The sequence below is a fragment of the Danio rerio genome, chromosome 18, assembly GCF_049306965.1.
Source record: "Danio rerio strain Tuebingen ecotype United States chromosome 18, GRCz12tu, whole genome shotgun sequence".
Classification (NCBI taxonomy): domain Eukaryota; kingdom Metazoa; phylum Chordata; class Actinopteri; order Cypriniformes; family Danionidae; genus Danio; species Danio rerio.
The window spans coordinates 18,800,415-18,819,167 of record NC_133193.1 but is presented as its reverse complement, the minus strand read 5'-3'; the positions used below and the strand labels follow the sequence as shown (position 1 = coordinate 18,819,167).

The 18,753-nt window shown below is 34.4% G+C and overlaps 2 protein-coding genes across 3 annotated transcripts in view; both read right to left on the bottom strand.

The window, feature by feature from the left end:
- The window catches only part of kiaa0513 (KIAA0513), a 33,172-nt gene extending 27,382 nt beyond the window's left edge, over positions 1-5,790 (bottom strand). The window contains exon 1 of one of the 2 annotated variants that reach the window (XM_005159079.5): positions 5,733-5,790. The gene's annotated coding sequence lies outside the window, so the exon portion shown is untranslated. The remainder of the gene's footprint in view (positions 1-5,732) is intronic. The other variant, NM_001002193.1, reaches the window with a different exon arrangement.
- Positions 5,791-7,983: 2,193 nt separating this feature from the next.
- On the bottom strand, positions 7,984-16,081 carry ces3 (carboxylesterase 3). The gene is made up of 13 exons (NM_001044936.1): positions 15,992-16,081; positions 15,685-15,880; positions 13,470-13,608; positions 13,183-13,316; positions 12,885-13,038; positions 11,605-11,709; positions 11,360-11,461; positions 11,150-11,290; positions 10,982-11,062; positions 10,669-10,810; positions 8,530-8,679; positions 8,297-8,369; positions 7,984-8,213 (listed from the first exon to the last, which is right to left on the bottom strand). The coding sequence occupies exons 1-13, from the start codon at positions 16,059-16,061 to the stop codon at positions 8,051-8,053; spliced, it is 1,650 nt and encodes a 549-aa protein (NP_001038401.1). The 5' UTR covers positions 16,062-16,081; the 3' UTR covers positions 7,984-8,050.
- Between the last annotated feature and the right edge of the window lie 2,672 nt (positions 16,082-18,753).

Genomic DNA, 18,753 nt, shown 5'->3' with positions numbered 1-18,753 from the left:
CTGTGTAAATAATTATCGATAAAATGTTTATGATAATTCGTTGTTTGTTTACCTTCAAGCTTTGCGTGTGCCCGTGAGCGCCCATAGCGCCAGCACACACTCATATCATGAACATCTCGACATGCGAAAGTGTTTCCCTGTTTTCATTAGAGTTGTACTCAATACTGATCCATCCGAAGAGTTTGTAATGTAGTCAAATGTTTACAAACACAAGCGCAGCCGTTTAGAGGTCATTTCTGGTTAATGATGTCAGAATTTACCGGCATTTTGCGATGGATGTGTGAATGCTCTTTTCCGGAAAAATTCCGTAACGTCCTCGCCTGTGTGAACAGCGTTTTTTTGAATATACCTGTAAAGTAGTTCCGGAAATTTTCCGGATATTTACCGGTATCACTGTGTGAAAGGGACTATAATGTTGTTACAAAGTTCACAAACGCACACACACACACAGATACACAAGCAATCACACAGCGATGCAGACACACACAGACAGACAGAGCGCTTTTAGCTTTGAACTCTTTTTGCACGCATATGTGACAGGATACAGGTTAATCTCCACTGCTGTATGAATATCTGTTATGTTAATGTACAAAATAAACCTGATATCCACAAACCAGGATTGATGCATCTTCCTTTATAATTGTTCTGACACGTGGCTGTGCTGATGAAGTAAAGTTGAAGTAAAGCGCTGTACTTCATTACACACGTGCACTGTTTTAAAACATTTTAAACATGTGAAAATTACTCTTGATCACATTTGATGATGATAGATGATCCTAGCAAACTAAACAGACCTTTTATTCCCGGTTGCTTTGCGCACGTCTGGTCTTGTTGATATGATTATACACGTGATTACCGGGACATGTTAATACGCTCAGCTGTCAATCAATTCGGTGGCCGGGGGGACAGTACTTCTATGTTAAGTTGCGGTTGGTCTGAAAACTGCTCCAATTAGTCCACCGTTTTTATGTTGTTAAATTGAAAAAAAAAGGACTGGGTGTGTTTATTTCACCCCAATATGACGGTCTATACACTATATCTACACATATGTCTGTCCAAACAGCTTGAAAAGTAGATTTTTCACCATAGGTGCCCTTTAATTTAAAGTTGAGTTACAACTGCCAGGATTTTGAAGACTGTACACACCATTTACCTAGCCTCAAGAGATTCCAAACCTTTTAAAAAATTGTATTGGCTACAGAACAACCTACTGTTATGCAATTAAACCTAGTCAACCTAACCTAGTTAAACCTTTAAAGTGCACTTTAAGCTGAAAACTAGTATGTTGCAAAAGAACTTAAATATTATGTACTGTCATGGCAAATACAAACAAATCAATTAATAAATCTATTATGTTAAAAATGTGTTTGAAAAAAAAAACTTCTCTCTGTTAAACAGCGTAAATTCTAAAAATGAAAAAGTAAAAATGTCAGAGGAAGGCATAATTTTAAAATAATTTTAATTTCATATATAGTGCTTAGCATATGAGTACACCCCCCACAAATCTCTCATTTAAATTAATATTTTTTATAAGAAGCTTTACAATATTTTATTTGCGCATATACATTAGTCAGTACTGAAGCCAAATCTGGAGCTTATTAAAACAATAACCTGCAATAATGGTTCAAATTAGTAACCCAAATATCTGTTATAGAAAAATACTCTATTTAATATTCAAAAATAGCAAAAATCAAGAGAAGCAAAAAATATGTACAATTTTGTTGAAATGTTGTAGTTTGTCTTTGTTTTGCAATATTTTGCCTGAATTCAATTGTATTATCTTTCCATTTCTAAAGATGTTCTGTGACTAAAATATTATTTTATTAAATATATCTGTTTAATAAATCTGTTTTGTTCAAATGCATTAATGTATATTGCCTATATTCACTGAGAATTGGATAAAAACATTCATTTTCAAAATGAGGTGTACTCAGTTATGCTGAGCACTAACAAAACCATGTATAGAGTCGCCGCAATAGCCCAGTGGTTAGTGCGCGGACATATGGTGTGGCAGCGCTCCGGGCGTCCCGTGTTTGAATCCTGGCTCGTGGATCTTTCCCGATCCTACCCCCCTCTCTTTCCCACTTCACTCCCTGTCAACCTACTATGCTGTCAAAATAAAGGCAAAATGCCAAAAAATACATCTTAAAAAATAAACAACATGCAGAGAAGGGGAAAAAATAAAAATAAAAAAAAGTTAATTGAACACATTTGCTTTTAAATTTCAGGGTTAAGATTTAACTGTATTTATTTTTTTTTAAATGTTAAGATTACTGCAATTTCTGCACCTTTATGTAAGGTATATAAAATAATATTTAATTTCCCCAATTTAATGCTTGCAAGTTTTATTGGAGTTTAAAAGGTTTGATTAGGCACACATCCCTTGACAATATATTTGAGCATTTTCTCCTTTTTTGATTAATTATTTGAGTCTTACATCATGCCATCTTCATGATGCCATCTTCCAAAAGTATACTAGTGTAGAGACGTATTATATTAAGGCTTTGTAAATTAGTAGTTTTATTATTATTTTATTTTATTTATTATTATAGGTTTATTTATTTTGCACTGAATAAAATTAATTCCTCACAGAGTTAAAACCGACACAATCCAATAGAGCACGCTTCAATTAAATTGCTTTTACAAATAGAGCATATGGAAGGATCATCTCCAAGAATCAAACACATGACATGTTTCATCCTGGACTGACCGATTCTACTACAGGTAACACCTGATCCCTGACCATTTATAAAGCGTATAAAAGTTTCTTTTTCCAACATTAGGGCTAATTTCATGAAGTTTGTTATTTGTATGTAGATCCATTTTCTTTGCCTTTTTTATTATTGTTAGGCCTGTCACGATACCTATTTTTATAGTATGACATATTGCACCAAAATGCATTGCATTAACTGATATTATTGTAATTTTAAGGTCATTTTATGCCACTCATTATATAATGCCAGAATGACAATATAATATCATCCCAATGCAAATACACATAAATCTTCCAAAAAACACATAATTTATTCTTAAGAATATTTCATTTAATTATAGTCACTTTAACAATTTAATAATTCGGCAATGGAGGCGGAATGTGAAAATGCATATTCTAAATAAATAATAATAAATGTTAACAAAATATTCATGTACCAGATCTATTTTTAGTCATCAGACACCCACATAAAAATATACTAAAGATATTTATAGTAATACTATAGTGTTTGTTTTTTTAACCATACTGACACCTCTAATAAAGATAGAAATGTTGCATTATCATCTAAAATGTTGGTAGAATAGTTTTTTTATGTATAAGTGATCTATGTTGCATTGCCAAAAATGATTGAGGTCATATCCATGTGTTGTGTGATTAGTCGATATAGTGGACAGTGGAAGTGGACACATTTGTTGTAAAAAGTGCCTATTTTGCCCCTTTTTTACAAGTAGACAAGTGGATTTGTTTTTGCTATCATAGTTGGTTAGTTGCATTTTATTATATGTATTTTGCCTATTTTTTCCCTACTGTGTCAGCTATCAAAACTGCAACTGACTCTTTGAGAACCCCTAAACAGGACCACTTTATTATTCACTACAAGCAAAATGCAAATAGATTCAGATTACATGCTGGTAGAGAAACCAAGAATTGCTACTGGGAATCTATAGTAGAGAGTAAAATAATGACTGACCATCATGCAGGAATAGATGGTGCAACATTAACCAGATAAACCCAGACAAGAAGGGATTAAATTGCAAAAAACATGCAAAAGCGTGTATAACTTTATATCAGCTGTAAAAGGTCTCACTGTATTATCAGCATGAGGGTGTCTCAGATGTGAAAATAAGGCCAAAGAGAGGTTAATTTGAGGTTGTTTCAATTGCATCATTACGCAACATGTCTTGCTGTTTCCTCAAAAACAAAAAAAAAACACGTATCTTTCATGATATCAGACTCTGAATTTAAGACTACTATTTAGGACTATTTCTGTGCGTTCCAATGCAAAGGGCTTAATCAGCAACCCATTGACTGATGCCGCACAATCAGACACATAAATAAAGCTTAAATGGATCAATACCTCTAACCAGAGAGCATCAGATTCAATAAAAGTCACATAAAATTAACCTTTCTCTGAGAGCGCACACACCGAGGATTGCTTCTAACAGCTTTTCATCAACAGCCTGCAATTGAACGGGACAAGAAAAATGACCCTCAGCTTGAATGGAAACAGGAGCACTCTTATCTCCAGCCACTGCAGTTTAAAAATATGTAGCCATGCTCATGAGGTCTGTAGTCAAGCCTGGATGCTAGGTTTATCTGATTAACCCTATTCGATTGGGAAAAATGTATTAGCACAGTGGCCAAATCCAGTCCAAACTGGCGTGCGACTTCAAACCTCTTGTAAATGCTTGCGTCTAATTAACATAATGCAGTTATCAAGCCCAGTAGTTTTAAAGTATATCATGATTCATAGACAACAGGATGAATTTTAATCATTCACTTTTGGTTTATTCCATTCATCAGTGGTCGTTACAGCCGAATGAACCATTTCTAAAATGTTAACAGGCCTATTATTAAAAATGTGCTAATGAAAATTAGGCTGAAATAATATAAAAAATAATAGTTCAAAATAAACTAAAAAAAATAATAAAAAACATGCATAATAGCAATATTTATTAATATTATATTTATAAAAATATTTTACAAATTGATAAAAAATTTAACTACATTTTAAATAATTTAATTAAAATAATTAATAATTAAGTTGAATTTTTTAAGCCAGCTAGAATAAGGAAAACTCACTTTTTATTTTATTCTAGAAATTACTAAATTATATTTACTATTTTACAACGGCATCTCAAGGTACTTTTACGTAAATATTAGCACTGATCTGCCTTCATTCACAACGCATAAAGCAATTATTCACAATACACTTAAATACTATGAGTCATCTGCCATAAATGCTAATTCAGTCTTAATAAGTGACAAGAAACTGAGAAGGAAATACATTGCAATACCATGGAGATTACCAATAAAAACAATCACACGTCCGCTTCCAAGTGTTTAGACCTTTCTTTTAGTTCAGCGTCTTAAAATAGCACCTGTCAAAATACCAGCATATCAAAAGACAATTCACAGGCTCCACCAGAAACATTTCCTACCGTCAAACTGGCACAGTTGTGTATTTTGTTCATATTTGTATTAACAGTAATTAAAAAAAAATCACCCTGGTATAAAAATAAATCTGAAAAAACATTATTCAGGAAAAATAGGCATCCACAATGATTTTAAAATACTGTCCATGTAGGTATCTCACTAGTTTTTGAGACACTATCATCCCCTCAAAGCTATGATCACTATAATTCCTTCATACCAGCACTGCATGGTACAGTTTACTCTTGAAAAATGAAACCTCCCCTCCACCTTCTTATTGTAAACAACGCTGTGCAATCATATGGCACACTTTCATGCGGAAAAGAAGGCGGAAAATTCTTGAAGCCAGTACTGAAGTCTCATTCATTCTTTCATTAATTGCATTTATATAACAGCTCGCGCATCTATATAGTGTTATACGAGCATCTGCCTGCAATATAATGAATGATAATGATACTTTTTTACTGGCACATCGTGTTCATTAATGTTTCGCACTTAAGAAAAAAGAATGATGGTTAAGACCGAACAATATGTTCAGACGGTTAACGTCAAGTGCCATAAAAAGAGTTGTTAGATGATAACTCACCCTGGATGTTCCAGCTGGAGCTCCGTCTTCCCTGCGCGAACGATGTTCTGGCTGCTCTGAACTGGTCTTGGTGTGCGCATGCGCATCGGTAGCGGATGGGGGAATCCAGTGACGTCGCCTTGATGACACGTGACTGCACACTGCGCATTTTATATTGTTCACGTTTGATGCTGTCACTTCGGCTGCTGGTTGTGCAGTATTTCTGTGCATTTCTCCCATCCTTCTGTTTCCCCCTTTAGACCCCTCTTCTACAATGGTAGGAAAATATTGTTCTTTGCAACTTCTTCAAACAAATCAGTACGCGCTTTATTTCCTAATGGAATTGTATGAGTTCCAAATATTACTATTTATTGGAACTCTTGTGTTCCTGATAATGATTGGAAAAAAATATGTCTCATCATAAATAGCTACTTAATTACAAATAAGATAAAAGAAGTTTCATTTAGAATTATTCATTGTACAGAGTGCGGGCAATTAACAATTTTGGTTTTGGCCAAATAATGAACAAAGTAATGGGGTTAGACAAACCCTATTTTTTTGCCAACAACACACAAGCCTGTTCTACAATTGAGCACTGAAATTGTGATCGCCAGACCTATGGTTTCTGTGCAGTATTGTCAAAAGTGCCAGAAGTAAAAATGTTACTATTTACCCCACCTGCGGGGCAAGCTGTAACAGTCAGGGGATTAGTTGTAACACATGCTTAAAAAGGCAGATTTCCCACAATTCATTTAAATCCAGTTTACTAAAAAAGTAGCTATATTTCCTCAAATATTGAATAATTTTTATTTTACATAGAACAGTATGTTTATTTATTGGATTCAGTCTGTGTTTTTAACATCTTTCAAAATGGTTTCTTTTTTAGCCTAAAAGACAACAATATAAATTTTTACTTAAATACTTTCACAGATTTTTTAAAAATTAAAAATACTTTTAAAAAATGGTTTCTCCAGTGTTTCTCATCCAAATTTCGCCAAACCTTTTAAATAATTGGAAGGAAAATGTCTGCTGACACTTTGGTGAAAACCTTGGAAGCATGCCATGATTAACCCTGAGCAAAAACTCTGTGATACATTTAACCCTGCAATACTTTGTGCCCTGCGCTCCCCTATGTAGTGAATACTCTCTTAGTAAAATACAAAAAAGATATTAACACTAATTGTTTGTGTAAGCAACACCCAGAGTCTCCAGTTCACTTATTTTGGCAATGTAGTTATTCTAATTTGCTTTGGAAAGATTTTTCCCTTTTTGTGATTGAGAATGTTGATAAAGACTTTTCCTTATTATAGGGAAATGTTTTGTTAAATACAAAACAGAACCTTTACATACAAAGAGAATATATTTTCTTAATCTTCTTATCTTGCTAACAAATTTTTATATACATTAATGAAAATTTACAAACTAAAAACTTAAAAATATATATTTTTAAAGTATAAAGTATATATTTTTGAAACTAAAAGGCTTTAAAAATAGTTGAAATGTGTAAATGATATGGTCTTTTTCTTTAATGTGTGATGTATATACTCCTTCTATTTTTGTTTTCTTTTTTTAATATATATATATATATTATAAAATGTATTTTCTTTATAATGTACTGTGATTGTATATTCTCACTTTTCACAATCTAATAATAACATAAAATAACATTTATAAAATGTGCATTTTAGATATAAAGGCTATTTGTCAACATTTGACCACAACTTCATTCATTCATTCGTTCGTTCATTTTTTTTCGGCTTAGTCCCTTTATTAATCTGGGGTCACCACAACAGAATGAACCGCCAACTTATTCAGCACATTTTACGCAGCGGATTTGACTACAATTTGTACATGCTATACAATTATTGATGCATCAAAGCTAATAAATAACACAAATTAAGATGATTGATAATGATAAGCATGTATAAAAATTAAAGAAGTTAAAAAGTTTAAATATTCTATTCTTGAGCATTTCTGTACATTTTGAATTCATTTTATGTACAGTAAATGAGTTTTACACGTGTGAAAATTATTATTTCACTATAAATGCAAAAATAGCTTAATAAATTTGTTTTAAATTTTGCATTCAGACTATTAAACACATCCATAAATGTGATCCTAAATCCTAAATCATTTCACTTCATATTAATACATTTCTAGGGGGAAAAGGGATCAGATTGATTTGAGAAACACTAAAAAGCCTGCAGATTCCAAAATCTAAATCAGGTGCAAATTGATTTTACAAGAGAAAAGACATAAAGACGAAGATTTAAGTTACACAAAGATGTGTGAATTTGATTTATTTTTAGAAGTATCACATTTATTGGTGTAATAACTATTCAGGCTGTATGAAGTGCAGCTAGTTTTTTAGGTAATTCTTCAGTGAAAAAGAGCAGCTTGTCCTTCTTGAGGCCTTGTCCCTCAGTTTGCTGCAATCCCAGGTTCAAGTACTTATTAGACTGGTCGTAAACAGGCCAGGGCACTGGAGCGGGATTTGGGGATCTGTACAAACCACATAATTATATGAGGAATTAATGATTAGTAGTAACAAACATATTCTGCCGAGCATCTGATGCAGCACTCACCCAGTACGAACAAAGTTAGCCCAGTATTTCATGACAGTTCTGCATAATTGGTTTTCTTCTTCAGTGAGTGTTCCTGTGGACGATAAAGAATCGATATCAGTTACCAGATCACTACTTCAGCACCATTTACACTTCTGTTGCTGTCGTTTGCAGTTTTAAATGCAAGCAACTTTAACATACACAGTTTTATTTAAATAAGCATGGCAAATAATTCAGATTTTAGATCTGCATACCTGTAACTTTCACCTGACCATCCCAGAAGCAGGCCCCAAACATAAATCCAATTTCATCACCATGGTCGGCCTTCACAAAACTGGGTCTGAATTTATTAGCTATACTTGGCCCGTGCTGGAACTCATACATATAGACAGGCGCTCCGGCATCTGTGAATAATTATATAAGATGATGGAAAACAATAGAGCCAAAATAAAGCTGCAAGCAGCAATTAAGGGGCCAAGGACAAAACTCGCAAAACAAGGAGCTCAGTATATCAGAGACAATCAGAAAAGCTTCAGCAGTGAGTGATTACTGCCGGATTTTAGTGCAGATTTTTGTGCAAATATGATTTGATGCTTTATCACTTCAGGTGGTGCTGTTGCCAAACGCATTGGTGGTTAGGGTGAGGTTGCAATGGCATTCAAGTTTGGTGTCAACTTGTCAAGGTCTTGCAGAGATAAGTCGTTACACCGATTCCAAGTTGAATACTTTCTTGTGTCTTTCAAGAAGGTTTGACTAATCAACTTGCAAATAATAGGATTTTGTTTGCAGCTATACTCTGAAGATAACATGATTGAATTTTCTTGGATATCAAACCAGCAATCTAGATGGAGTTAACCTCAGGTTTTGGTTGTCAGAACACACAAAGACAAAAAATTGGTCTGAATATACTAAGCATTGCAGTGAAATAAGCTGCACTTTGGAGAGCTTTTTGACGAATTTTGTGTGAGTCATTTGACAAAGCTGAAAGTTAATTAACTTTTTGTCATCATGGATTGAAGATTATCTAATCCAGTGGTTCTCAAACTTTTTTTCACCAAGTACCACCTCAGAAAAAAATGTCTCCCCAAGTACCACCATAATGACTGGTATTGAAATACATAGTAGGCATAGTTAAGTGGCTACAGCTCTGCACAGTTCACAAACATGGCAGATTAATTCTTCTTATTATGAATATTTATTATTGTCAGCCAGTTTAAACATAATAAATAATTACAATAAATTTTACAAGTAAAAAAAAGATACATAAAACGACAACGTTTAAATTAAAATTTTTAAAATGGCACTGTTCTTAAAAAGTTAAAAGAAAACTAATATACTTAAATGTAAAGTATTATCATAAAGTAGTCTATTCATCAAAACCTGCAAATGTTTCCTAGACCTCATAAATATATGGTAATACCGTATGTCATAATATTCATATATAACTCTGCTCGATAAATTTTGAAATGTGTTGCATGTGTATATGTCTTATTTGTATATCTTTTAAAACTAAATGTTAACTTGTATTTTAAATATATGAATTGGATTTACATATTTCAATTAGAAATGACATCTGCTTACTGCTGGTTATAGTAGGCTATGTGTGTCAGAGAAGCAAGTGATTAAACTATACCTGTCAACATTGGGATATAAAAATACGAGATATTCCCCCAACAACCGTTACAAGTATGAGGAGGAAAATAACCTCAAATGATAGAATACATAACAAACATTAGAAAAATGAAAATAAAATAAAAAGTTTAGCCGATTAAAATCAATTTCCACATTGTTGTTATCGTACGCGTCAAAAGGTTAAAACCGTGTTCACTTTTTTACTTGAATTATTATTCACATGTGGCTCAAATTTTAGGAGGAGTTTATTTGAAAGATTCAAAATTATGTAAAAATGTAACAATATAAATAAAATAAAGTACAATAAAATAAAACCTTGTCACATGGGATCAGGAATAAAATGAGGTAACACTTTATTTTAATAGTCCATTTGAGTATTAGTAGACTGCTTGCTTAATATTTGCTGATACTGCTCCTTTAACAGACATTTAACTGACTATAAGAAACTTTGCAAGTACATGTCAACTTACCCTCATCCTAACTCTAACCTAACAGTCTACTTATAATCTAATAAGAATTAGTTGGCATGGAGATGCAATGTAACTTAGATTTAACAGACCATCAAAATAAAGTGACAAAAATGATTTTTGTTTCTTATAGTTCAAAAGGTAATAAGTGCAAATATAGGCTGTTGGTGGCGCTCTAGAAAGATTGACTCCAAATCCATAGGCAGTCATGCCTTCAGGAGCAGCAGAAACAGAAGAAGGCTGACTTAATAGTAAAACAAACAACTATTGCCAGTATCGTAACAAGCAACAAACCTCTGTGATAAGACGCAACTTTGATGGAGGGTATCACCATGATAATATCCCCGAGCAGCTCAGTAAATGCGTCTCGAATCTCCTCTGGAGTTTTAGCATTTTTAAAGTATTCGTCCGCTATGATTCCATTGGCTTCTGAAGCCTGTGATGACAGAATGAACGTTTACTCATTATACGGAATAGTATCAATGGTAGTTTGTTCTGTGTCCACTAGAGTGCGACAAATACTGATAAATATTGTCTGATACAAAAATACTGATACAAATAAATAAGTAAAAACTATTTTGGGGGGAAAAAAACGTGAAAGTTCTACCCCAGCGTTGTAAAAAAAGTCCAGAGTTTGTTTAGCTGATTTTGCGTCCATTCCTTTTGCCCAATCTTTTGGGAGAATGGCCTGAAATAAAACAATGAACAAATCCATTAACAGCTTGACAGACCTTTTGGTTTAGTTCAAAGTTGCCAAAAGTGTCATGACACTTGCGTGGGAGAGCGTCCACCCAAATTCATGGTTTGTTGTTCCAACAAGAATTGGAATTTTCGGAAAATCTTTACTCTTCAGGATCTCCTCCGGCTGAGCTTTAATAAATTCCCCATCAACTGTTGCTCCAGGTAACCGGTATTTCTAACAGATTAATTTGGTCATTAATTCATCAATCTGTATGAAGATCAGAGTCAAATTCTCTGTTCCTACCTTTTGAGCCGCTTTGATGATCTGTTCCTCAGTCATTTCTCTGATGCATTTGACCAACACTTCAGAAGAGCTAAAGTCACACTCTGTAATATTTGCAATTACCTGCTCAAACACACTGAAATCAGCTTCTTTCTAAACCATAATAATCTTTCTTTTTAAAGTCTTGTCATCTGACACAATTTTTCCCAGTTCTCTAAGGAATTGTTGGTCAGTTACTGTATAGTGTTTTTGGCTAAATACTCTACCTTGGCATAAGTTAAAGGATCTTTGAAGGAGTATCCCTTCACAGTTGCTACCCCACTCTGAAAAATGGCCCGCTGAAACAGACCCTTGGTCATGGGTGACAATGTCTAGAAGAACACATAAGAACATATTTAGAATACATTTATACATTGGATTTTAAAGAGAATCAATTGTTATTTATGGTCACAAATATGAGGTCAAGTGAACCACAAGGACTGTATCTATACTGCTTTCTAAATACTGTTCAGAAGTCAATCACAAAATAGGTCAACTTTGGTAGCACCAAGTTAAACCTCTCAATTGCCTGCAGAAATGTCTTAATTCTTATTGACATGGTTTAAGAAAGTGGCTGCACATCTATGGTGAGAATCTCCAGTAGCACCAGATCCCCAAAGAGCAATCTGGTGATTGTGGAGTCATTTGACTGTAGTGAACTCATTGTCTTTAATAAACCAGTTTGAGCTTATTTGAGGTTTCTGACATGGTGCTTTGTCCTGCTTGAAATAGTCATCTAAAGATACTGTAGGTACATTTGTGTTATAATTTGATAGACATGGTAAGCAACAATACTCAGGTATGTCTTGGTCAGAAATTTCTCCAGTTTTTGTGAGTCTTTATGAATTGTAGCCTCCGTTCTTGAGTGGTACAAGTAGATTATCCTGTTATAGCTCATCTGCTTTAAGACTTGCTACATACAGGCAATCGTTTTACCAACCTTGGGTGAAAGTATAAGTTAATTTTGGCTTGGTTTTGATCTGGTTATTCCCCAGAAAGCATTTTTTTGTATTTAAATTATGTATAATAGATGTCTAAACAAACATGTCTTGGCTAAAAGAAGGTTAAATTTGTGAAAACCTAATAGTTGTCTAACAACAGTCCAAAATAGTCATCAAACAGACAGAAATCAATGACTTCACATGTTAATTAGACATCTTTCAAACACAAAAGTGCTCAGTGGGTTCTCCTCTGACCTCTGGCATCAACAAGCCATTTTCAGCACAGAACTGCTGCACAGTCGACATCTTTTTGCATTTTATCTGGACCCTCAGAGCACCGATATCAATTCCATGTTCAAAGACAAAGTTAAATATAATTTCTTTCCTTTTATGATGTTTAGATGGAGCTTTAGCACATTGTCTTGATTACATTGATCTACATTTCTAACTGCAGTGAGTTTCTTCAGTGTGATTGGCTGTTTATAGATCTTTTGAACAGATGCATTTAATGAAGTGGTCATTAAAAAATATATCATGAGAAAGAAAATGCTGTCAAATTGACTGACCAGCAAAGAGGCGCTGATTCCTCCTGCAGACTCTCCAGCTATGGTGACAGACTGAGGGTCTCCTCCGAAAGCCTCAATGTTTTGCTGCACCCACTGTAAAGCTGCGATCTGGTCGAGGAAACCCCAGTTTCCTTGCGCATGCTGATCTCCTGTGCTAAGGCCAGAAGCACATGTTATTATTACAGCTCATCGTAGAGGGAGAGTCTTTAGTGTCTTCAAGCTACAATGATTAATTTGTCATTCTTTATTTGAATGAGTAGTGCACACTGTTGAGGCTTTAGCCTCTATAAATGATTACCTTAAGTATCCTAATATTCCAAGTCGATACTGAATGACAACCACAACTACTTTTTCATAGGCTGCCAGAGGGGTTCCGTCATACATGCAAGCTCCACCTATGACCAAAGCCCCTCCATGAATCCAAACCATTACCTATAAGTTTTCATAGATTTTGTTTGTCAGAGGGGTTAGGAAAGCATTACAGAATATGTTCTAATGTGTTTTTGTATAACATCATTTGTATTTGACTTTATTTAAAAGTAAAAGTGATGGCCTCCAGTTTTGATGCATGTATTCAGTACTCACTGGGAATTTATCTGATTCTGATCTTTGAGATGGAGTGTAAACATTCAGATACAAACAGTCCTCTGAGACTCCTGTAGGTGGTAATTCCAACGTCATGGATTTTGCATATTTAGGCACAATATTTGGGTCTTGAAGGCACCTGTAATGCAGCAAGAGAAGATGTAAATAATATTGAATATGATATACAGTGCATCTGGAAAGTATTCATAGGCCTTTTCTTTTTTTCACATTTTTTATGTTACAGCTTTATTCTAAAATTGATTAAATTCAATTATTTCCTCAAAATTCTACACACAACACCCCATAATGACAATGTAAAAAGACTTTGCTCAATACTTTGTTGATGCACCTTTGGCAGCAATTACAGCCTCAAGTCTTTTGAATTATGATGCCACAAGCTTGGCACACCTGTCTTTGGGAATTTTTGCCCCTTCCTCTTTGCAGTACCTCTTAAGCTCTATCAGGTTGGATTGGAAGCGACACTGTACAGCCATTTTCAGATCTCTCCAGAAATGTTTAATAGGATTTAGGTCTGAGCTCTGGCTGGGCCACTCAAGGACATTCACAGAGTTGTTATGAAGCCACTCCATTGATATTTTGTTGTTGTGCTTTGGGTCATTGTCCTGCTGGAAGATGAACCATCGCCCTAGTATGAGGTCAAGAGCACTCTGAAGCAGGTTTTCATTCAGGATGTCTCTGTACATTTTTTTCACTTTGTGATTATGGGGTATTGTATATAGAATTTTGAGGAAATAAATTAAATTTAATCCATTTTGGAATAAGGCTGTAACATAAAAAATGTGGGAAAAAGTCAAAGAGCTTTCCAGATGCACTGTAAATGACAATAATGCACATCAGGGGTTGCAGCGGTCACATTGCAAAGCTGAATACATATCAGGCGTCTATTATTTTCTAATAGTTCAATAGCTTGGAGTCAATTATCATGCTTATACTATAGTTAGCACATCTATAAAAACATTGTATTTCTAATCATTTGAGAATTCTGTCACATCATCATTAAAATTGCACACCTTAAAATGTCCATCAGGCAATCATAACCAAGCAAGGTATGTTTATGGGTATATTTGACCATTGTTCTAGAGCAGGGGTCACCAATCTCAGTCCTGGAGGGCCGGCGTCCCTGCAGGGTTTAGCTCCAACTTGCTTCAGCACACCTTCGTCGATGTTTCAAGTATGCATAGCAAGACCTTGATTAGCTGTTCAGGTGTGTTTCATTAGGGTTGGAGCTAAGATCTACAGGCCACCGGCCCTCCAGGAGCAAGTTTGGTGACCCCTGTTCTGCCACATTTGTAAGGTCAAGCACTGATGTTGAGCGAGAAAGCCTTGCACGCATTGTCTAAATCAGTTAAAGGTGTTCTGTTGGGTTGAGTTCAGGACTCATTAATGTCTATATGGACCTTACTTTGTGTATAATATATATTACACCTCTACAAATCATTGAATTCAGGTGTTCCAATTACACTGCAAAAAATGCTTTTCTTACTTTAGATTTTTTGTCTTGTTTCTAATCCAAATATCTGAAAATTCCTAAATCAAGAACAATTTTCTAGACAAGCAAAACATATTGTCTTGTTTTGAGAAATAATATGGCAATAATGATTGAGTTTTTTCTTAAAACAAGCTAAATAATCTGCCAATGGGGTAAGCAAAATAATCTTCCGTCAAAAGAAAAAACAAGATTAATTTGCTTACCCCATTGGCAGATTATTTTGCTTGTTTTAAGGAAAATCTCACTTAATATTGCCATATTATTTCTCATAATAAGACTATGTTTTGCTTGTCTAGAAAATGCCTCTTAAGAAATTTTAGATATTTAGACTAGAAACAAGACAAAAATCTAAGCAAGAAAAGCATTTTTTACAGTGTACTTCAAGGCTACAGCTATATAAAAATCAAGCACCTAGTGATGCAGCCTTAAAACATCTGAGCATAATTTCGCTACTAATATATGCATTGTCTTCAGTAGGCAAAATCCATCTTAAGGATACTAAACGGCAGTCCTTAAAGTGTAAATAAAGTACAAACTTGTCTCTTTTGAAAAGGTATACATTGATAGTTTAAACAAATAATTTTTCAGACAGTACAAATATGTATATATATATATATATATATATATATATATATATATATATATATATATATATATATATATATATATATATATATATATATATATATATATAGCTAGACTCACATGGAAGAATACTCGGTGGCATTTCTTATGCCCTCCCATCCTTGTACAGGCTGTGGAGCTGCTAGACGGTGAGGGCCGACAGGCGGCTGGGCAAAAGGAATGCCCAAATATTGCTCCACAACAGCTGGAGATCCTTTAGCTTTCACATATTGCCCACGGACACTGCCATGCTTCAAAACAACTACTGGTCCAGAATCTGAACATACAGTACACCAGTAAAAAATTTGTCATATGTTAAGTAATATATATTTACATCCCTGTGCAATAACAAATCAAATTGAAAAATGTATTATTCAAAAATACTTGCCTTCCTTTACAGGGGCGCACCAGATGGGTGCCACAAACAAGCACAAGCAAAGCAAAACGTCTTTTATCATGGCTGCTTTTCACAAAAGACTGACAGAAACTCTAATGCAATATATACTGCAGAAAATTTATCACTCAGTACAAAGTCCTGCTCTTTAACCTGATCTTACTTTACCCCATTAAACAAATCTACTGTTAGTTGTGTACACAATCCCTATGCTGCAGATTGCAGGAGGATGAGAGACGCTCTGTATAAATAGCTGAATTGTTTTAAATCTCTTTGGGCTCTCCTGACATGTTTGATTAAAGAAGTCCATTCAATGCCAGCTTAACATATCAAATGAATCAAACAGTACATTTTTTATTCTCAGCTATTCACTTTAGTAAACTCTTTTATCAAAAAAGTAAATTTTTTACCTGTTATAAAGTGTGTGTTAATGCAGACAGTAATAGAGTGTCACAAAGGCTCTATACATGAAGAAATCAACCTTAAACCTGGACGAGAGCAGAGCAGAAGCTTGCTATATCATCTTTTATCGGAAGTGGAATCTTTGTCCATTTCAAGGTACTTGATTATTAACTATTAAAAGTTAAATGTTATTATTTCTGTTTGTGTGTACTATATTAAAGGCCCTGAAAATTGCATTTTTCCTACATCTTATACTAACCTTCAGAAATGAAACCACACACTGATAATGTTAGACACTTTATACAACAATTAAATTTAAGCCTAGAAAAATGTTATATATAAGAATGGTAACATCTGTTAGCTTTGTATAATAATAGCAGTAATATATGCAAATAAACAATAATAAAAAAAACCTTAAACATACATATTCCTTGCCCAGTTTTTAATTTAGGCGAGATTTAAGTGATGCTGTGACTACTGAACTAATTAATGTTGTCTGCCAGCTCATGTTAATTTGTGGTTTATTTTTTGTTTGTTTGTTTGTTTGTTTGTTTGTTTGTTTGTTTGTTTGTTTGTTGTAGGTTGCTCTGGACAGAGCGAGCTTTGGACCTCCTTGATAATCTTTTTGAGAAAGGTCAGAAAACAACAGCTTTGTATTTTGTAATTTTACATGATGTAATAATGTACAGATACACACACTTATGCAATATCATATATTATAAACGTGTCTTCACCTCACCATATTTCTTAAAATTAAATTATACATTTGTAATTTTTCTTTAAATGCATTTATACCGCTCTGAACAGCACGGGTAGTGTGTAAAGACACAAATGTCTCTTTCAAAAGTGCTTTTGTGCCTTATTTGAGTGTGAATGTGGTATTAGACTCTGCATCAGGCATGAGGTCACAGGTGAGTACAGATGACTGATCTAAAGTTTAAGCACAGTTCAGAACTTCACTCCTGGAACATTTGACCAAATAAATTGAGATATTACCGACATTAACTTATTTATATTAATTATTGCGTTATGACAATTTATTGACAGGTTCCAGTTATTTTAGTAAAAATCTGTGATCAGGAGTTTGACACTTTTGCAAGTTTCTGAGAATGAGAATTAAGCACACTGATGAACATCAGTGAACAATTCACCATGTAAAATAGGCTTTATTTGCCCACCAAATTTGCAAATGTGACACACCTTAAGACATATATAGCACACCTGCATTTCATCTTTAAAACAAACACAATGGGGCGGTATAATGCTGTTCCTTTTCTTGCTTATTGGCTGACCGCTTACTTCCATATGGACGGCTTTTCCACTGTTACGTTTGACTGGTAGCTCGACATGTACGTTGGCGGGCTTAAGATACAGTGAACAGCTAAATGTGACAACGGGGCTCGAATCTGATGAAGAACGGTTCCAGAAAGCAGTTAATACAAAACCAAAAAGCTAAAAAATAAAATAAACAAGTAAATAACAGGAAGAGAATGTGGTGAAATCTGAAAATGTGGTAAAAATCAGCAGCTTTTCTTGGATTGCTTTTTAAAACACGGCGGTTGGCTTTAGGGAAGGGGGTGGGCCGCTCAATTGGTGCTTTTTAGAAATACTATTGGTTGGGTTTGGGGAAGTAGGAGGGTTGGTCAGTCAGTCAGTACTTCAGTCAGTAGAGAGTCAGTCAACAGCGGTACATAATCAGAATGAGCCTGGGTTGAACGTATTAAAGTTTCCAAAAAATCAGACAGCACCCTCTAGTGTGTTTGTCATCTGAAACATACCTGAAGCAAAGTATTTTACATTTCACAAAAACAAGCACGAATTTCTACTGAACCTGGGCTGGGTTTATTAGTGAATGTTGCAAAGTCGCTATAGCTCATAGAATCAATGAGGGAATAGAACATGAAGGAATGAGAAGGAAGGAGAATGTTTTAAAGAGCATGCAAGTTAATCTTTTTATGATAGCAGATCCTTTACTGTACACAATATTAAAGAAGGAAGATAGTAGTGACAGACTGTGCCTATACAGGATGACGAAGCAGAGTAGAGAGTGTGTTAGTACCACTGTAAGTGTCAAGTGATGATAGCATTAGTTGGAAAAAGTGAATTTTCAATCACAGTGGAGAGTTGAGAGGATGAGTGACTATATGAGTTACAATGGAAGGAGACATGTGAAGAAGTATGAGCTGTGTATCAATGTTTATACAAAGGATGTTTTTCTCTTCTCAGTACAAAGATTGTGTACACAATTGACAGTAGATTGTTTTCACTGGGTGAAGCAATATCAGGGTAAAGAGCAGTATTTTGTAACTGAGTTTGTCTGGGTGTTTGTTTTTTGAGGTCTATTTAAGGCTTGA